Below are 20,531 nucleotides of genomic sequence, written 5' to 3' on the forward strand. Positions count from 1 at the left end.
TACCACTTTTAAAGTTTCTTTGCACCATCTTAACTCTTCCCACCCATAATCACAAGTGAATGACTGGCAACCAAACACTTAACCACACATAGATATTTATTATTTAATAGAATCCAAAATAAGTGCATTTTATGAATTAAATAAAACACCGAAAGATTCATTTCCATTCTTCTGTTAAAAGATTTGTGCTTGGCCAGGTGCGGTGGCTCACGCCTGTAATCCCAGCATTTTGGGAGGCTGAGGCAGATGGATCACCTGAAGCCAGGAGTTTGAGACCAGCCTGGCCAACATGATGAAATCGTGTCTGTACTAAAACTACAAAAATTAGCAGGCGTGGTGGCAGGCACATGTAATCCCACACGCAGCAACCCCATTACTATACCAGGGGTTTACCTGAAGGAAAATAAATCATTGTAACAAAAAGATGCATGCACCTGTATGTTCGTTGTAGCACTGTTCACAATAGAAAGACATGGAGTCAATCCAGTTGCACCCAAGGATTGGGTGATTGAAAATCCAAGGTGGATTGGAAAATTCCATATACACCATGGAAATCTATGCAGTCATGAAAAGAACAAAGTCATGTCCTTTGCAGCAACATGGATACAGCTGGAATCCACTATCCTGAGGAAACTAGGGCAGAAACAGAAACCAAATATCTTGTTTTCACTCATATGTGGGAGCTACACATTAGGTGCACATTGGCGTGAACATGGGGACAGTAGACACTGGGAAATAAGAATGGGGAGGGACAGAGTGGGCCAGGGTTGAAAAACTACTTGGGTCCTATGCTCACTACCTGTGTGATGGGTTCAATTGTACTCCAAACCTCAGCATCCCTCAATATACCTTTGGAAGAAACTTACACAGGTACCACTTTAATTTAGAATACAAACTAGAAAAAAAAAACCAAAGCAAGAAATATTTACTATAAAAATTTTTTTCTATAAGAATATAAATTTTTTTTAAGAAAAAATTTATTGAAGTAAAAAATTGGATTGAACTTTTATAAAGGACAGAGTTTTGCTAAGAATTTCAAAGCAATGCATTCATTGCAAAATATGACTTTAACTTTTTTTTTCTTTCTTTTTTGAGATGGAGTCTCGCTCTGTCACTAGGCTGGAGTGCAGTGGCATGATCTCGGCTCACTGCAACCTCCGCCTCCTGGGTTCAAACGATTTTCCTGCCTCAGCCTCCCAAGTAGCTGGGACTATAGGCACGCACCACCATGCCCACCTAATTTTTGTATTTTTAATAGAGATAGGGTTTCACCATGTTGGCCAGGATGGTCTCGATCTCTTGACCTTGTGATCTGCCCACCTTTGTCTCCCAAAGTGCTGGGATTACAGGCATGGGCTGTCATGCCCTGCCATTGTTTAACGTTTGTACTAATAAAACACCACCTTTCTAAAATTATGTATATCCAACAGACCAATATTATCTATTTTTCTCAGATTACTCTAAACAGCATTACACAGATACATCCCCTATTATCTAAACTTAAAATAAGTAGAAATTTTACTTATGTGATTATTTTTCTATTTAAGCAAACTTCATGTTATGTCTAGTCACTAAAAATACTAAAGGCCACATTTTGTAAGTGATTTATTATTCTCACGATAATGTCTCGTTTAATTTAAACATTATTTTTTTTTACTTATTTTAGGTGGAGTCGGACTATGTAGAACAAATAATTAGAGAAACAGAAAAGTATGTTGCCAAAATTTATTAATTAAATTTAGGTTTATTTTAGTAATAAAGTGTAAATAGCAAATGGCATTCCTTTTAATTGTTGGGTTAGTTGATACTATGTTCAGTATCTTTTTCTTACACACACATCTAATGAAAGATGTGAAAACTAAAACTTTCACAGTGAAGAGTATACTTATGCACCATTAATTCATCATGTTCCATAGCTTAAAAAATTCCCAAGAAGTGTATCCATCTCTTTTTCACTGACTACAATTTCTTCACTTTTGCCATCCTCATGGAACTGTCAGCCAGCACACTGAAAGGATTCTCCGAAAACAACGGCATCATCAGGTTCTCAGGGTTTTGGTAGAGATTGAAGGCCAACAGACCTCAGACTCATTTAGAAATACTTAACTGAGCAATAACCGTTCATAAGCAGTCGCTTGACAGATGATATTTTAAATCTCCTGTCATTTACTGTGTCATTGACTTACATCTGTTCTCAAGAAAAGTTCCAAGAAAAGTCAGTGGGGACCTGGTCAGTGGAGGCCTGATGGGTTGAAACATAAACTATAAAAAACTGGTTGGTGGGATCTACTCAGTATATTAGGGGCCTGGTCAGTGTGGGGCTTTAGTGGCTTGCAGCCTGGTTAGTGAGGGCCTGGTCAGAGAGGGCTTGGTCAGCTGGGCACTGATCCATGGAGAACTGTTCAGTGGGGTTGGGGTGAGCGGCAACCTGGTAAATTGTGGTCTTGTCAGTGGGAACCCAGTCAATGGGGACCAGATCAGTGGGAAATTGGTCAGTGAGGTCTGGTCCATGAGGCCTATTAATGGGGGCCTGGTTAGGGAGACGTGGTCAGTGGGGACTTGGTCAGTGGGACCTGGTCAATGGAGGAGTGGTCATTAGGGGCCTCATCAGTGGGGACCTGGTTGGGGGCACCTGGTCAGTAGGAACCTGGCCAGTTGGCCACTGTGTGACCTCAGGCAGGGGGTTTGTCTGTGGAGCCTTCTTGCTTCCATCTGTAGGGAAGCTGAGTTAGGGCACCCTGGAGAGTTGCTGGAAAGAAAATGTGAGATGTGTTGAATTCAGCACTGCTTGGCAGAACTACAACTTTACACATGACCTGGGTTCCACCTAGAGAGGGTGCCAGCCCTCTCTGCTCTGCCCGGTGCCCTTCCTCTGTCTGCATCCCCAGGACAACCCTCAGTGGGGAGGGTAGAGATTGGGGAGCACTTGTGGAGGCTCTAATCCTGGCCCTGGGCCCTGGTGGTGACAGTGATGAGGACGTGGGTGCACCTGTGAGTGGAGCAGCTAGGCCTGGCCAGAGAAGCAAGACACACACCCACCCATATGTACACACACGCACACGCATGCACAAACACAATGCATGCACACGTCAGTTCAGGGGATAGAGGACACTGACTCTCGGCTCTCTTGACCCAAGCAGGCTCCCGTTGTGGTGGATTGTGTCATCCCATGATGTCGCTGTTGCTGAGTCCCCATCGCCTCTGTGTTGTGGAGCAGTAAGAGACACACAGCAGAGTCTGTGAGTGGCTCTGCGTGAAGGACTGTTTTCTAGTTGAGAGGCACATCTCAACACAGCTGACTAATCAGACTCAGGTGAGTGGAACCTGCTCTCTTCTCTTCCTCCTGGCTTAGGGACAGTCGCTATCAGGTGGGTGGTTTTGGCCTCTGGGCAGCTACTGAAGGTAATCCCTGAGCATTCACCAGGTGCCTGTTCTGTGCTGAGAGTCATCTCATTCATCCTCACAGCAATTCCATTCTGCATCTGTTCTGGACACCCCAGGACCACCAGGACAACCCCATCAGGGCCCTGTCACCAGGTCCAGTCTGGCTACATGATACCAAGACGCAGGTCCAGAGACAACTGCCCTGCATGGTGCCTGCATCTGACCCCCCTTGGTGGGTAGTGATGAGCAAACATGGAAGAAGCCAGGGCAGCATGCGGACAGCTGCCCTGCAGCCCCAGATGGCACCTGGCTCTTGGGACGTCATTCTCAAAGGGGAAGCTGGAAACTTTGATGTCCCTGGAGAGAAGGGTAAACGTGGCCTCCCAACAACCCTAGCAGCCAGCAGCATGCCATACATCTTCTCACCCAACCTGTGGGACAGAGGCCCCCTCCTGGGGAACAAGATCCATATCTAAAGGGTCTTGACCCAGTTGGGCCTCATCCTGGGCCCTGGGAGGGGAGAGGCACTGTGGGCCCCCAGCAGCAGCCAGGATTACCACCCAGGGGACTCAGCCTTCTGTGGCCCTGGCCAGACTTAGAATTTGGCACAAGATAGGACAAGCTCACTCAGCACAGCTTGTTAATACCCAGGGCCTCTGCATGCCAGGCAAGGCCAAGCTGACTCAAAGAGCAACCAGCCACCTCTGCAAGGGTGTGCCTGGAGCAGGTAGACCAGCCACCAACCTCACCCATTCAAGGAAGCAGGGGTGGCCAGGTTTCCACAGACTGAGTAGCTGTCCCCTGATGGCTGATGGGGCGGAGGCCTGAGGAAAAGCAGATGGCACTGGGGCCCTACCTCCAGGGCAGAATTACTGATTTTCCCTGACTGGCAGCGAGTGAGGTTGGTGGCTGGTCCACCTGCTCCTGGCACACCCTTGCAGAGGTGGCTGGTTGCTCTTTGAACCAGCTTGGCCTTGCCTGGCATGCACAGGCCTCAGTGCAACAACTATGCTACAAATGGAGCCACATAGAGAAAATGAGCAGCAGGCTCAGGAGCAGGGTGTGCGCTGCCCTTGGGGCCCCAGTCCATGCTTCAGGGCTCCTACAACACTGTGGGCTTCTTGGGTGCCAAGAGGGAGACCACAGGCCATCTTGAGGACGACTCTATGCTCAAGTACAGAAAGGGCCCAATCTGGTGGATGAACCACACGGCCAGCTTTTGGCTGCGGGCACAGTGCCACATTTTCCATCACTTCCTGATGTGCCCCACCAGTGCTGAAGAGACAGCCTGGAGACAGGGCAAGAGGAAAGCTGAGAAGGATGAGATGGTGAATTCCAGCTTCTTCCTGACCCTGAGCCCACCCCCAGGATGACCCTCAACCTTTAGGAGTGGGAGAGCAAGATTGACAGCTTCGAGTGATTCACCAAAAAGATGGACAGCAGGACACTCAGCTCAACTTCACAGCCAGTCAGTTGACATGCAAGCAGATGACGGTGACAGGCTTTAAGAAAGAGCATCAGAAGGCAGCCAGTTCTTCAGCCTCGGCCAGGTCTTGGAGCTGGAACAGGCCGTCATTTCACCAGAGATGTCTTCAACACCGTCAGTGAGCTCTTTGCCAATCAACCCAGGCAGGACCTGGACCCAGTCATGGACCTGTTGGGGCCGTCTCAGGGACACCAGGCCAACATCCTAGACATCATCCGCATACACAAGGAAGCTTTTACCAATGTCACGAAAAGCAGGCAATGTGGGGCAGAAGGGAAGACAGAGGTGCAGAGGCTGATGACATCAGAATCACAGGAACAGGATTTCTTGGGACACTGTGGCTGAAATTCACCATTTTCATCCAATTTGAGTGAGAAACATGGACTCACAGATGCAGCATTTCTTGCAACAAGAGATACTATTTTTTCAAAAAGTCACCCAGGAATTGATATTGTTAAATGACTAGATACTCCTTTGTGGACTGTTTCCAGTTCAAGGATACTTTCTACAGCAGAATAATAACACTAAAAAAGAGCTAGTGCCAGCTATTGGTGGTAGGACAAGGATGCTTTTGTTCTCAGTTCAAACTCAGCTGAATATAGAATTGTGTAGGAAACAGTTAATAAGGTGATAGAATAGAAAGAGTAGCAAAGATGAACTAAATCAGGCTATGAATGCCTACACCAGCAGTGTAACTTTTGGAAGAAAGATACCACTTACTTATTGCTTTTTAAAGTATGAATATTTTAGTGTATATGCTGTAGACTTCAAACCGTGTGAAGAGTCTCAAAGAAGCTGGCTGTATAAAGCCTGCTGTGGATGTCTTTATACTCAAAGACTGATGATGCAATTCGAATATGTGTCCCCACCAAATCTCATGTTGAATTATATTTCCTAATGTTGAAGGTAGATCCTGGTCTAAGGTGATTGAATCCTAAAGGCAAATTTCTCATGAATGGTTTAGCAGCATCCTCTCGCTACTGTCCTCACAATCATGAGTGACTTCTCATGAGACCTGGTCATTGAAAACTCTATGTCACCTCCCTACTCTGCATGTTTTGCTCTTGCCATGTGAGACAATTCTCTTTCTTCGCCTTGCACGAAGATTGAAAGATTTCTGAGGCCTCCCAGAAGCAGAAGCCAGTGTGCTTCCTGTCCACCCTGCAGAACCATAAGCCAATTAAACCTCTTTTTCAAAATGAATCATACAGAAAATGGCAAATGAGGACTGGAGCATTGCTATAAAGATACCTGAAAATGTGGAAGCAGCTTTGGAACTAGGTAATGGACAGACATTGTAGGAGTTTGGAGGGCTGAAAAGAAGACAGATAGATGAGAAAATGGACCATCTTAGAGACTGGTTAAATAGTTGTGACAAAAATCCTGATAGAAACATGGACAGTGAAGGCTAGGCTGAGGAGGCCTCAGATAGAAATAAGAAACTTTCTGGGAAATGTTTTCCTTTTGGATATGGAAAGCTTACATAATGCCTGTACCATCATTGTACCTTAGAAGCAGTGAACTTGCTTTATATCAGAGGCTCATAGGAAAAAAGAGACTTGAGCCTTAACTTAGATGAGACTTTGGACTTTGTAACTTTGAGTTAATGCTGAAATGAGTTAAGACTCATGTTGGCAAGGCATGATTGTATTTTGCAATGTGAGAAGGACATGAAGTTTGTAGGGTCAGGGACAGAATAATATGGTTTGTCTCTGTGTCCCTTTCAAAACTCATGTGGAATTATACTCCCTAATGTTAGAGGTGGGGCCTAGGTGGAAAAAGATTTAGTCATAAAATGGTGCGGGTAGATCCTTCATGAACGATGCAGGACCATCGCCTTGATGCTGTCCTGATAGTGAGTTCTCATGTTATCTGGTTGTTTAACAGGCTGTGGAACCTCTTTCCTCACTCTGTCTTGCTCCTACTCCTGCCATGGGAGACAGCTCATTGTCCCTTGGCCGTCTGGTATAATTAAGACACTATGCTTCCTTCACAGCCTGCAGAATCCCGAGTCAGTTAAACCTCTTTTACTTACGATAATACAGAAAATTAGAACTGCAGAGAGGAGCTGTGAAATGTCTTGAAGGCCTTTTTCCATTTGTCTTGGCTAATTTGCACAGGGCTTCTGTATATGCAAGTTTCTGAAGTCTTCTTCAATTTTCCCCCCTTAAATCAGGTTTTGTGTTATTACTATGTAGCCAACCTCACTCTAGAGATACCTGAAAAAGTAGAAGCAGGTTCCAAGTGGGTAACAAACAAAGACTGAGAGGGTTTGGAGGGATTGGAGAATGACAGAAGGAAGAGGGCCTAGTGAGAGTGATTTAATCATGGATGGGAGGTGGGTTGGGTGAAAGGAAAAAGGGGTGGGTAGGGTGAGGAGGAGTAGGCTGGCTGCAGGGTGGTGGAAGGGTGGGGTGTAGTGGGAGTAGGGAGTCACCTACTGCAGAGGCACAGCCTCATGGACAACCTCTACTAGGGCAGTGCACCTGTGGCTTTGCAAGTTTTAGCCCCCGCGGCTGCTCCCATGGACGGGGCTAGTGTTGAGTGCCCGCAGCTTTTCCACACTGAGGGTGCAAGCTGTTGTTGGGTCTATGAATCTGGCTCTGCCTGTGCAGCAGGCTTCTGCCTGGAAACAGTGGGAGGTGGAGGTGGAGGTGGGGATGGAGGGGCGGATCCTTCACCAGTGGTTATGCACCATCTTCTTGATGCTGACCTTGTGATATGGAGTTCTCATGAGATCTGGTTGTATAATAGGGTGTGGCACCTCTTTCCTCTCACAGTCTTGCCCCTACTCCTGCCATATGAAGCATCTCTGTGCCCCTTGCCTTCTGGTATGATTGGGAGGCTTCCTGGGTCCTCCCAGATTCAGAAGCCACTACGTCTCCTTACAGCCTGAAGAATTATGAGCCATTAAACCTGTTTTCTTTATGATCATAGAGAAAATTAGTACTGGGAAGTGGATGTATGAAATGTCTTCAAGGCCTTTTCCTTAATGTCTTGGCAATCAGCACTCAGCTGTGTGGGAGGCTGGTCTAGGGATGGAGGACTTAACAGGTCCCCCCAGTCTGTCAGGCCTGGACAGCAGGGTCCTGTCAAAATCTCTGAGCAGGATCTCCCAGGTCCATCCAAACACCGGCTTTGTCCACTTTCGACTGGGCCTATGGGCACCACTGGGCATCCCAGCTGTCCACAGGGCCCTTGATAATGTGCATTGCACCTGACATCTCCCAGCAGTGCTCAGTAGCCCCTGCTGACCAGGTCCCTGCTGACCAGATCCTTACATGCACTTCCTGCAGCCTGCATGGCGATGTTCAGCCCTGTGACATCTCTGCAAACCTTTTCCCTAGAGCTGCATAAACTTGGAGGTAGACAGTAAGTAGTGGAAAGATGGGTTGAACTATATTTCAGAGTGGGCTCTTCATAGGTTTTTCTCATCTTGTTTTTAGAATTTTTTGTTGTTTGTGTAAAGACAGTGTTACGGAAACGTAAGGTTCAGTGAAGGAACTCAGGAAGAAGGTGGGCTTGCAGCATCACTGTCAGCACCCGTCCATGTCCTGTTGCTTCTAGAAACCAAGCCCACACCAAGCACAGCACAAATCAAAGCCATTTCATGTTAGTACATAATATTCCACAATATATATGGTTTTTTATTCACGAGAGAAAATATTTTTTCTCTACATAGAGTGAATTTTTTCTTGGGGACTTGTTTTTCTCTAAGGAATGCTAAAGAATTTCTGACTGACCAAATTAGATGGTAGCTGGAGGCACCGGGAGTCTTCGGCCAGTGCTGAGGGGGACTGACTGGGGATACAGCTTTCTTGGGGAGCAAGAGCTGGGGATGTCGCAGGCCCCATTGATCATTGTTGCACCGGACACTTTTCAGGGGCTGTTGATCTCTGATTTGCTTCCTCTCTCTGTTGGGACAACTCTGGCTCTTGAGAGTGGCTCGTTGACTGCTGGCGGCATAGCTCAGCATTCTGCTCTCTTCTGAGTAGAAAAAGCCTGTGGTTGCAGGGAAATCCACAGACTGGAGCTTGAAACTCCTGTTTGTGCTGATTTACCTTCGAGGCCTGGCGTGCATGGCAAAGTGACATTTTCTCCTCCAGCATCTGTCCGACTGCCGTCATGAGCCCCTGAGCTTCAGCACTGCTGCTGTACACACAGGACCTGTTTTTTCCTGTTTTTTGGTTCTGGTGCTGGCTTGCTTTTTTCCTTCGAGAAAACCCGCTGAAAAAATTGCTTGATGTTTTATTGAAGGAGGCTGTTTCTTTGATGGCAATGGCTGGACATCTTCATCCTGATGAGTGTCTTCTGTTTTTCTGACCGGGGTAAGTTGAGGAGTCTTCAATTCTTCAAGCCTTTCTTCATGTCTTTCTAAGTTGGGCTTCCTAGAGTTCTCACTCTTGTGAGTAGGGGGAAATATCGGGCTTTGTCTCTTGCATGAGACTTGACAGTTTGGGTTCTTGGGCTTCCTGTGCCCCAGGTTGCTCCTTCTGGCTGCCATGAGGTCACGTAGCTCCTGGGAAGCCTGCATGTTCCCAGCAGGCACGCTCTGGAGATGGCCCTGGGGCACTTGAGGAGCCAAATTCTCTGCAACAAGGGGCAGAACAGATGCTTGCCCATCTGGAAGGAGCACAACAGCGGCACAAACTTGAGGCTGGGTCTCTGACTTCATGGCCATTCCAGGCTCAGATTCACTAATAACCTCCTCCATAAGACACAGCTGTCTTGGATCTTGGGAGACAGACATTTTAGGGAGTAGAGAACTTTTGCTGGTCCCTGGAGCCTCGAAACCACACACATCCTCCCTTGTGGCTTGGAGGTTTGCCAGCATACGGGTTCCTAAAGGGACTCTGGGTTGTGGCACTGCCTCCCTGGTCTCTACAGCCCGTGAAGACTGGGCTCCTAAGCTCCTGCTCTGCTGGGTGCTACCTGTGAGGCTCTATGTGAAGGGCTTAGATGGCCACATGCCCTCCTGTGCAGCTGGGGGAGGCTTCAAGGCCCCATGATCATTCCAAGATGGGATCCCTGGTGGGGCCCTCTGGAACTGCTTACATGCAGGGGAAGAGGCCAGAAGACTCTCTGGCCCGTCAGATGCTTTGGTCAGCACCTGCTTTCTCAGACTTGCCGTTGGTGGCTCTCTAAGGAACGTGGCCACCTCAACTTTTGAGCCAGCCCCAGATTCACAGGTGGCTGAGGAGCGACCGGCAAGCTGTGTAAGGGACAAGGACGAAACTTTTCCAGTTTAAAGCACTGAAAAGGTTAGAGGACCCTGAGGGGTAGACCCCACCTGTGTTTGGCCCATAACCTCCCAATATGGGCTCCCAGCACCTGCTGAGTACACAGCTCGAGGAAGGGAAGCACCTGGGCTGTGTTCACATAGGCTTTCCCACTTTTCAGGGGTGCTAGATTGCTGGTTTTCACATGGGTGTTGGACACGGGAAAAGCCTGGTTGACAGCAAGCCAGGATCGACGCACACTCACAGGGATCAAGCCCTCGTTCATCTGGCCCAACTTCCTGCCCACGTGGGCTTTCAGGACGTTTTCTATATGATTCCTTATTATGCGTCTTAATAAATCACTTCCCGAGTCACTCCTCAAGGGCTTCCTCAAGTCCCTTTCCGACTCCTCAGAGGTCGCCCCCAGAACCTTCCCTGGGAAGCTTTCCATGCCCCTGGATAGATTTTGCAGGGTCTTCCCCAGAATTTGCCCCATATGTGGGCACAGGGCCCTCTCCAGCTGGAACTTCACCTTCTGTGCCTCCTTGCTGCTTTCGCCTGTGGACGTGGAGGACTGCCAGGGCCTGGGTTTGCCCTTGGCCTGACTTGTCCCTGACGATTCGTCCCGAAGCTGCATCAGATCCAGAGACTCTTGGATCCTTCCCAGGTTGCCCTGGTGTTGAATGAACCACTTTTGAATGTGTTGCTCCAGTTGTCTCCGGACTTCAGGACTGATTGGAAAGTTCTCAGGCAGAATGGATGGCAAGCTTTCCTGGGGAAGGTTAGGAGTGGAGACACTAAACACATCCTGAGATTTTTGGACCCTAGAGGGTAAAGCCAACCCACCTTCTAGTTGTTTCCTCAACAAAGACCTTTTCTTTGAAATGGTAAAGATAATTATCAATAAATACTAAGGGAACTCAGAGACCGGGGCTGGCGTGGGTCCTCTGTAAGCTGCACACCGGTCCCCTGGGCCCCGCTTTTCTTTCCTTATACTTTGTCTCTGTGTCTGATTTCTTTTCTCAAGTCTCTTGTTCCACCTAACGAGAAACACCCACAAGTGTGGAGGGGCAGGCCACCCCTTCAGGTGTAGGTCTTTTTTGTTTTGTTTTGTTTATTCTTCTTGGTCTTCAGGGGGTCCTTTCAATGTGAAAGCTTTTGTGTTTTTTCACCTCCAGAAAATATTTCATTATTTATTTCTTTATTTTTTCCCCTCCATTTCCTCTGTTTTCTTATGCTGGAATTCCTATTAAATAGTATGATAGAACTTCTGGATTTATCCTCCATACTTCCTAATTTTTCTTTTATACTTCTCACCTCTGTTCTTTCGAACTGCATTTTATGAGAATTTGTTTTTTTTTTTTTTTTTTTTGAGATAGGCTAGAGTGTAGTGGTGCAATCTTGAGGCTAGAGTGTAGTGGTGCAATCTTGGCTCACTGCAACCTCCACCTCCCAGGTTCAAGCAGTTCTCATGCCTCAGCCTCCCAAGTAGCTGGGGTTACAGGAATGCACCATCATGCCTAGCTAATTTTAATTTTTAGTGAGACAGTTTTGCCATGTTGGCCAGGCTGGTCTTGAACTTCCGGCCTCAGGTGATCCGCCCGCCTCAGACTCCCAAAGTGTTGGGACTACAGGTGTGAGCCACCACACCTGGCTGTTTTTTAGTCTCCTGAATTTCCTAGCTGCTTGATATTTCAACTCTATTTTTCACTCTTCAGCTGTATCTATTTTGTTATTAAGCCCTTTGAATTTTTATTTGGGAAACTGAATTCTAAATCAATATTTAGTTCATTCTATTTTTTAATTTATTTTGAGACAGGATCTCGCTCTGTGACCTAGGCTGAAGTGCAGTGGCAAGATCAGAGCTCACTGCAACCTCAAACTCCTGGGCTCCAGTGATCCTTCTACCTCAGCCTCCTGACTAGCTGGAACTACAGGCACACACCACCACACCGAGATAATTTTTTAATTTTTTGTAGAGTTAGAGTCTTGCTATGTTGCCCAGGCTGGTCTCAAACTCCCAGACTCAAGCAATCCTCCTACCTTGGCCTCCCAAAGTGCTAGGATGATAGGTGTGAGCTACCATTCCTGGCTTAATTCCTTTTAGTAAATGAAATATCTTTTCACATATCTTGTCGAGATATTAATTATGCTTAATCTAAAGCCTTGCTCTGTAAGTACTCATTAATTCTCATTCTTAGGTGTTTGTTTTTCAGATGGCAGTGTAGGGAACTAAAATTAATTTTTTCAGCAACTCTCATAAATTCTTAGTTGGAATGAACCCCTATAACAAAAGACAGATTAACAAGAGAAAAACAAACGAGTGTATTAGCATGTATACTTCACATATACATGGGAAATACCCAGGGAATGAATAGGCCTCAAAGAGGTGGCTTGGAATTCCAGCTGATATAGCATCTTCAACAAAGAACAGTAAATTTTTAGAGAAGTGACAAGACAAGGGACAAGGACATTGAATTTCTAAGGGCAGCAAATTGTGGAACAGCAAATAAATGGCAGTTACAGGCTATTTAGTATAGCTTGCTATGTAGATTCCTTTGGTGCCATCTCCAGGTTGTTAAGCTCTAAAGTTGTCTCTGGTGGTTAACTTTTGTCTTTCCTGATACAGCGGGTCTTTGTCTTTGTAAATCTTCTCAAGTGCCTTCAACTCAAAATAATCCTTACATCAAAGTGGCATGTTTTGGGATGGCATATTCTGGTTTCCCACAGTGGATTTTTTTTTTTTTTTTTTGAGACGGAGTCTCGCTCTGTCGCCCAGGCTGGAGTGCAGTGGCGCGATCTCGGCTCACTGCAAGCTCCGCCTCCCAGGTTTACGCCATTCTCCTGCCTCAGCCTCCCAAGTAGCTGGGACTACAGGCGCCCGCCATCTCGCCTGGCTAGTTTTTTGTATTTTTTAGTAGAGACGGGGTTTCACCGTGTAGACCAGGATGGTCTCGATCTCCTGACCTCGTGATCCACCCGTCTTGGCCTCCCAAAGTGCTGGGATTACAGGCTTGAGCCACCGCGCCCAGCCCACAGTGGATTTTTAATTCTTCATTTTTGAGACAGGGTCTCACTCTGTCGCCCAGACTAAAGTGCAGTGGTGAGACTGTGGCTCACTGCAGTCTCAAACTCCTGAGATCAAGTGACCCTTCTACTTCAGCCTCCTGAATAGCTGAGACGAGAGGTGTGTGCCACCACACCTGACTAATAAAAAAAAAAAAAGAATTGTAAAAATGGGTTCTCCCTATGTTGCCCAGGCTGGTTGCAAACTCCTGGGCTCAAGTGATCCTCCCCTCTTGGCTTCCCAAAGTGCTGGGATTATAAGTGTGAGCCACTGCGCCCGGCCTACAGATGGATTTTGTTGGCTCTGTTTCACAGTGTTAATTTTACCCAACCGCTTAGTAACTCTAGATATTTGTGTTTTTTGCTTTTGTTTTTGTTTTTGAGATGGAGTAATGCTTCGTTGCCAGGCTGGAGTGCAGTGGTGCGATCTTGGCTCACCGCAACCTCTGCCTCCCAAGTTCAAGCACGTCTGCTGCCTCAGCCTCCTGAGTAGCTGGGACTACAGGTGCATGCCACCAAGCCCGGCTAATTTTTTGTATTTTTTTTTTTTTTTTTAGTAGAGACAGGGTTTCACTGTGCTAGCCAGGATGGTCTCGATCTCCTGACCTCGTGGTCCGCCCTCCTCGGCCTCCTAAAGTACTGGAATTACAAGTGGTAGCCACCGTGCCCAATCTGTTTGTTCATTTTTAAATTGTGCATCATGATTATTATTATGATTATGATTATTATTATTATTATTATTATTTTGAGACAGGGGTCTTACTCTGTTACCCAGGCTGGAGTGCAGTGACATAATCATGGCTCACTGCAGCCTCGACATCCCAGGCTTAAGTGGCCCTCCCATCTTAGCCTCCCAGAGTGCTGGAATTACAGCTATGAGGGATTACAATAACGCTGGGATTACAGGTTTGAGTCACTGTATGAATCTAGTGCATTCCTGTTCTCGTCTGTTCTGTTTCCTGAGCCTGAATGTCATAATTTTGTGGGAGATGCTGGGCCAGTAGCGTGCTCATAATCTCAGCCACTAAGGAAGCTGAGACAGGAGGATCACTTGAGCTCAGGAGTTTGAGACCAACCTGGACAACATAGTGAGATACTGTCTCTAACTAGAAAAAGGAAAAGGAAAAAAAGAAAGAAAGAAAGTAACCTTCTGGGAAGAAGAATGTGTTGATTGGACAAATACATGGGGATGTATGTCGGGAAGAAGAGAACCCGTTGTGTCTTTGAGCATATCCAGTTTCTTACTCCAGTGAGGATAGTTGCTACCTGGGGCATTCACTGGTTTGGTGTGGAGAAAATCTCCACTGCAGCTGGCTGATTAGTACAAGTGTCAGAAATAAGGGGATAGTTGACACAAATACTCTGGATACAGTTGCTCAATTAACCACCCCAATGAGTAGCCCAAATCCCTGTTTTCTTTGTATCCAATAACTCTAACATTAGGGTAGAGTTCTTAACTCTGTTTCTATTTTTATTTTTGCACTTTTGAAATAGCCTTCTGGTGCAGGACTTTTTTTGCACTGCTGTCAATCTTTTCTTTCTTATCTGCCTTTGGTGTTAAACTTAAAATGATCTTCTGTACTCTCCCTCCCTTACAAAATTATAAATATTCACCTATTTTCTTATTTTACTATTTTTATGATTTCATGTTTTACATTCAAATCTTTAAGCCATCTGGAATTTATTCTAGTGTCAGCCATGACTTGGGGCCCTAACTTAATTTTTTCTAATGGTGAGTCACTTAAACCCACCATGTGTTCCATGTGTGGGCTTTTAAAATGCAGCTCAACCCTAAGAGCTCCATAAAAGCCCAGGAGTTAAGAATAGAAAAGCTAGGACTATAACTCATTTGGCTCCTAATTTCTGCTCCATTACTGCTCACTCTAGGACTCTGGCAAATCTCAGTGCTCCTTAGGGAAAAAACTCTGACCAATGATTTAAGGCTGGGAAGGCTGAGGCAAAGAGGAGGATTTGCAGAGAACCCTCTAGAGGAGGTTCATAGTTGCTGTGTTCCAGCCACTGGGCATGGCCTTGGGGGAAATAGTGGTTCAGCCTTACAAGAAGCTGCAGGGGCCTCAAGCTCTACTCTATAACTCCTTTTTCTTTCTTCAGCCCCAAGTCATTTTCCTACTCACTCAAAGTCCAGCTCCAAGCCAGTGAGGCTTAGATGCTCCTCTTCCTGGGTCCTCGCTGCATTTTTGCATATTTCTCTAGAGCTATTTTTGTAATTGTTGACAGGTCTGTCATGGATTAATGAATTAGTTGATTAAGTTATCAGGCATGAAGGGTGCCATCTGCCAGGTGCAGGAGGAAAAACACACCAAAGGATATGGAGTTGCTGCTGCCCATGTAGACCCCCTGAGGGTGTCACGGCACAGTGGTGCCACCATGCCCAGCTAATTTTTGTATTTTTTTGTAGAACAGGGTTTCACCATGTTTCCCAGGCTGGTCTCAAACTCCTGGGCTCAAGCAATCCACCTACCTCAGCCTCCCAAAGTGCTGGGGTTACAGGTCAGAGCCACCAAGCCTGACCTTGAAGTTTAATATATTTTAATTAAATCTACCTTACTAATTAACAAATCAAGTCATCTATATCCTTACTTACTGTATGGTTTACTGATGAGTCATGGGCTAAGAGAAATGAATTAAAATTTCCTTCTATTATATATCTATTTCTCCATGTCTCATTTTTTGCTTTATGAATTCTGATGCTATATTATTTTATGCATAAAAATGCATAACATCTTCATCATAGCTTTCAGCTTTTATCATTACAAGGTGTTCTTCTGTGTCTTGTTTTCTGATTTTTCTATTTTTTTGGTGAATTCAGCCATGTCTGATATTAACATTGAAAGCTCTGTTTTCTTTTTCTTTTTTTTTCTGAGACAGAGTTTCACTCTTGTTGCCCAGGCTGGAGTGCAATGGTGCAATCTCGGCTCACCGCAACCTCCACCTCCCGGGTTCAAGCGATTCTCCTGCCTCAGCCTTCCTGAGTAGCTGGGATTATAGGCGTGCGCCACAACACCTGGCTAATTCTGTATTTTTAGTAGAGACGGGGTTTCTCCATGTTGGTCAGGCTGGTCTTGAATTCCCAACCTCAGGTGATCTGCCCGCCTCGGCCTCCCAAAGTACTGGGATTACAGGTGTGAGCCACCGCGCCCAGCAGTAACCTCTTTTCTTGCTGCATGTATTTGCATGTACAGCATTTATTTTTGCTTTCTATTTTTTCCTGTCCTTTCACTTTCGCTCTTTCTGAGGAACACTGTTTTAGATGTATCTCTCGCACACGACACTAATTGCATTTTATTTTGTGACTCCAGGAGTTGTTTCTAAAAAGTAAGATTACTCAATCAAAAGTAAAGACAGTTTCTGTAGCTCTTAACCCTCATGATCAAATAGTTTTTCACACGTTGGACCACTTTATCTTGTCACCAGCCATTTAGAAGCAAGCCATTTCCCCACCCCTGCCAGCACGACTATTATATTCCTGCTTAAATTTTTAATAGGTGAAAATGGGACCTCATTGTTCTTTTATTTGCTTTTCTTGGCTTCATCAAATTTTACTCTAAGTAAGTTAAGATGGAAGAAGGATGAAGTTTGCAAGAAATTTCCCTTTTCAGATCTCTCCAATGAGATTGATGGGTGGTGGGGTTTCTTATTCCTGATTCCCCTGGTGACACTGAATCAATCACTTCCCACAGGCTCCTCAGCCCAGCCCTTGGATTTTTCTAGGAGAATTATCTTTATCCCTTCCTCACATCCCTGCACCTTGCTTTTTTCCCTCCCATAGTGAATAGGCACTATAACACAACAGGAAGATATAGGGGAAGCTCAATTGAATGAATTCAAATCCGAACTCTTATCAATGCCTAACCATTTATTAGCTAGCCATTTATCAAATCCTAGCCATTTGGCCAGGCGCGATGGCTCACGCCTGTAATCCCAGCACTTTGGGAGGCCAAGGCAGGTGGAACACCTGAGGTCAGGAGTTCAAGACAAGCCTAGCCAACATGATGAAACCCCGACTCTACTAAAAATACAAAAGTTAACTGGGTGTGGTGGCGCATGTCTGTAATCCCAGCTACTTCGGAGGCTGAGGCAGGAGAATGACTTGAACCTGGGAGACAGAGTTTGCAGTAAGCCGAGATTGCATCATTGCACTCCAGCCTGGGTGACAGAGCAAGACTCCATCTCAAAAAAAAAAAAAGTTCTAATCATTTATTAATTGGGTGATCTATGGCAGTTGCTTAACCTTCTCTGTGCCTTGGTTTTCTGAGGTAATAATTCCCAAGTATAATAAAGATTACAATGGTAATACCTATTGGAGTTTTGCAAAGTAATTAACGTAAGTAAAGGACAGAGGCCTTTGGAAAATGCCCCTTTCCCCACCCCAATAATGAGGTTTTGGTGGAAGATATTTCCTTCTTACATGACCCTGCTTCTTTATCTACTGTTCTTAGTCCTAGGCCAAGGGCAGGTCCCTGACACAAGGAGAGTCAACCAGAGTCCTTTCCTGGGACCTTTGACATTGGGACTTGAGAAAGGAAGCTTTTGGTGCCTCTTGGGTGAGGAAGCTCTCAAATGTGAGACCCAAGCTACTGGCTGCCATATTTCCAGCCTTGAGGAAGCCAGGCTGCAAGAATGAGGCTAATGGGTGGAGAGACAAGCAGATGCTAGAGTCTGGCATTGTTGAAATTGCTGGTTCTGGCTACCCGCAAATGCATTCTATGGGCCAGCCAATAAATATCCAAATTTCCCTAAGCTTGCTTGTGTTGAGTTTCTATTCACTTGCAACCAAAAAAGAGCTTTTGCTGGGTGCAATGGCATGTGCCTGAACCCCAGCTACTTGGGAGGCTGAAGTGGGAGGATCACTTTAGCCCAGCAGTTCGAATCCAGCCTGGACAACATAGTGAGACCCCCTGTCTCATGAAAAAAAAAAAAGAAGAGTTTTAATATACCTCTTAAGACATCTTAGGATAGTAAGTCACGAAGTCTCCCATCTGTCCAGGTCTCTCTGAAGAGCCAAACACTTCGTCCAAGCCCGTCTCTGAGACACACATACACATGCACACACACACACATAGAATGACAGTAGTTTCCACTCCAACTGGAGGGAGCTGTGGCTCCTGCTCCGCCTGAGCTGCCTGCACATGCCTCTACTTCTCCACACACACCAAAAGACAGCTGTGCCAATGCCCAGGCCTCGGGAACTGCGCTTGCTAAACAGGAAATCTGTGCCCTTCTCTGTATGCCTCTTGTCCTTTTTTCACTGCCCTATTCAGTAACTTCACAAATATATAATGAGCACCTGCCAAGAACCATGTCAGGCCTGGGGCAACAAACAGTCCCTGCTGTCAAGGAACCCGCAGGCTTGTGGGGCTGTCATGCTGTCAAAAGGCAGCTCCAAGAGAGACAGTGGGATGAGTGTCAAACAGATGTTTCAGCCAAGTGTGGCAGGAGCTCCGAGGAGGCCTCGTCATTTGTTGCCTGGGACAGATGTCTGACTGGTCTGCCTGCCTCCCACCCCAGCCCTCCCTGTGCGCTGCCGCCAGAATGTCTTCCTGAACACAGCTATGCAAGTCCCTCTCCCTCTGCAGGCCTGAGCCCACATTCCTTAGCCTGACAAAATCTTAATCCAGGTTTGCTTCAACCTATTTTCTCAGCCACAGCATCCACTGTTCTCCATTCAGAAACCTCACAAGTCTAAAGAGTAAAAAGTAAAAGGATCAGTTTGCAAAAATCCACCATAGACACACAGATTGTGTTGGGGTGGGGGGAAACAGCACACTTGGGATGCATTTGCAGACCTTGTTCCAGGTTTAGGTCTAACATCACCCCCATCCCTGGGAACCTTCCTTGCTTCTCCAAGTGAAATTAACCTCTTCCTTTCTGAATCTATATAACCCTCTCTGTACACCTCTGTCAGAGCACAGATTGCTCCTACCTTTTTAGGAGTGCACATATTTTTCTTCTGTTTGTGGAAACAGATGGCGTCCTATGGAGTATGGTACAAAGTAGGGATTCAAAAGCTGTTTGCTGACTATTTGGAACAATGTGAAACACCATTTGCCATTTATCAGATAGATTCTGGCTGCTGAAATGCCCGAGTTCCTGTCATGAGCTGGCTTTACCTACTCCTTTGCCCAGTGCACTCTGAGGATGGTGTTTTCAGTCCTGAGCTGATCTCCTGCGTTGTTACCTCTGTCTAATCTGTCATTTGCCATCTTCTTGTGAACCTGTGGCCACTGAAGTTTGAATTCCCAGCCTCTCTCATTTATTCCTTTATTCAGGAAACCATTATTGATGCCTCATTGGTGGCCAGTTCAATGCTCACTATCAGGAACATAAGGTTGATATCCTGCCTTGGATCCCTGACTTGGGGAGGGTCGGGAAGAGGTGGAGAGAAGACGAAGACATGAGTGATGAGATACAAGGAGAAGTGATGTGGCCCTAAGAGAAGAGCAGGAAGAGTGCTGAGGGGGTCAGAGCAGAAGGCTTGGGTTGGAGAATATGGGCTAGGGAAAGTTGTTGACACACCCACATCCATACCAACTAAATTCTCTATTCCCCTACACTCCTTAGCATATTTTAACTGGACCCTTGATTGCCATAGCTGCAAGCTCTGGCCTCCCAATTCCAGGACCTGTGCTGATAGAGTCAGGAAACGTTTGAATAGCCTCAGTATAGCTTATTCCACCGCCCTCCCCAACCCTACTACCCATTCTCTCCTATTTCATCACACACAAACACACAAATCTCAAGAGCTCAACACTAATCCCTCCCAGACCTGGGATCTGGAATGCTACCCCCTGGACTCTCTTGAATCACCTCTGCTGCAGTTTATACCCAGGACACTGGGCTCAGGTAACCACTCAGGCTCCTGAGCTGCATGGGGGACCTGCTTTTCCTGTCCCTAGGGTTTGGGGCCCACTACAGGCATCTGTGATGTCCCTAAATTATTATAGGGGCTCTGGATCTATTGGCCAATTTGCTAAGGTGCTTTGCCTCTGTTTCTCTGGGTTCCTGGTCCCACCCCAGGCACCTCCTCCACCTTCCTGCATGCAACCACTCCCCTCAGCAAACGTGTAAGGCTGCCAGACCCTGCTGAAGAGCTGTAGGCCCTGCTGGCAGGAGGCAGGCTAGCTCCAGAGAGTTGGCTGGAGGGGAATGCAGCAGATCACATTTCTTCAGTTCATGCCAAATAGTATTCAGACGTAGCTTTTCAGACAGGCACAAATTGCTCATCTAATGAACACAGAAGGGCTAATCCCAGGACGTTTATCAAAGTGGGGAAAGATGAGAGAAAGAACAGTCACAAGAGGCCTTTGAGAGCCGACTCAGAGTGGCAGGTGCAGAGGAGGTGGTGAGACTTCCAT

General features: G+C 46.3%; 1 protein-coding gene and 1 pseudogene across 1 annotated transcript in view; one reads left to right on the forward strand and one right to left on the reverse strand.

Annotated features, from left to right (window-relative positions):
* Window positions 1-1,698, forward strand: part of LOC105526264 (ankyrin repeat domain-containing protein 18B-like) — a 64,020-nt gene extending 62,322 nt beyond the window's left edge. Inside the window, exons 12-13 of the mRNA XM_011962208.1 lie at window positions 1,096-1,216; window positions 1,667-1,698. Coding sequence (XP_011817598.1) covers window positions 1,096-1,216; window positions 1,667-1,698 — 153 coding nt within the window. The remainder of the gene's footprint in view (window positions 1-1,095; window positions 1,217-1,666) is intronic.
* LOC105526266 overlaps window positions 1-20,531 on the reverse strand; it is a 137,296-nt pseudogene that overhangs the window by 115,027 nt on the left and 1,738 nt on the right.

Source organism: Colobus angolensis, unplaced genomic scaffold (assembly GCF_000951035.1).
Source record: "Colobus angolensis palliatus isolate OR3802 unplaced genomic scaffold, Cang.pa_1.0 Scaffold581, whole genome shotgun sequence".
NCBI classification, from domain to species: domain Eukaryota; kingdom Metazoa; phylum Chordata; class Mammalia; order Primates; family Cercopithecidae; genus Colobus; species Colobus angolensis.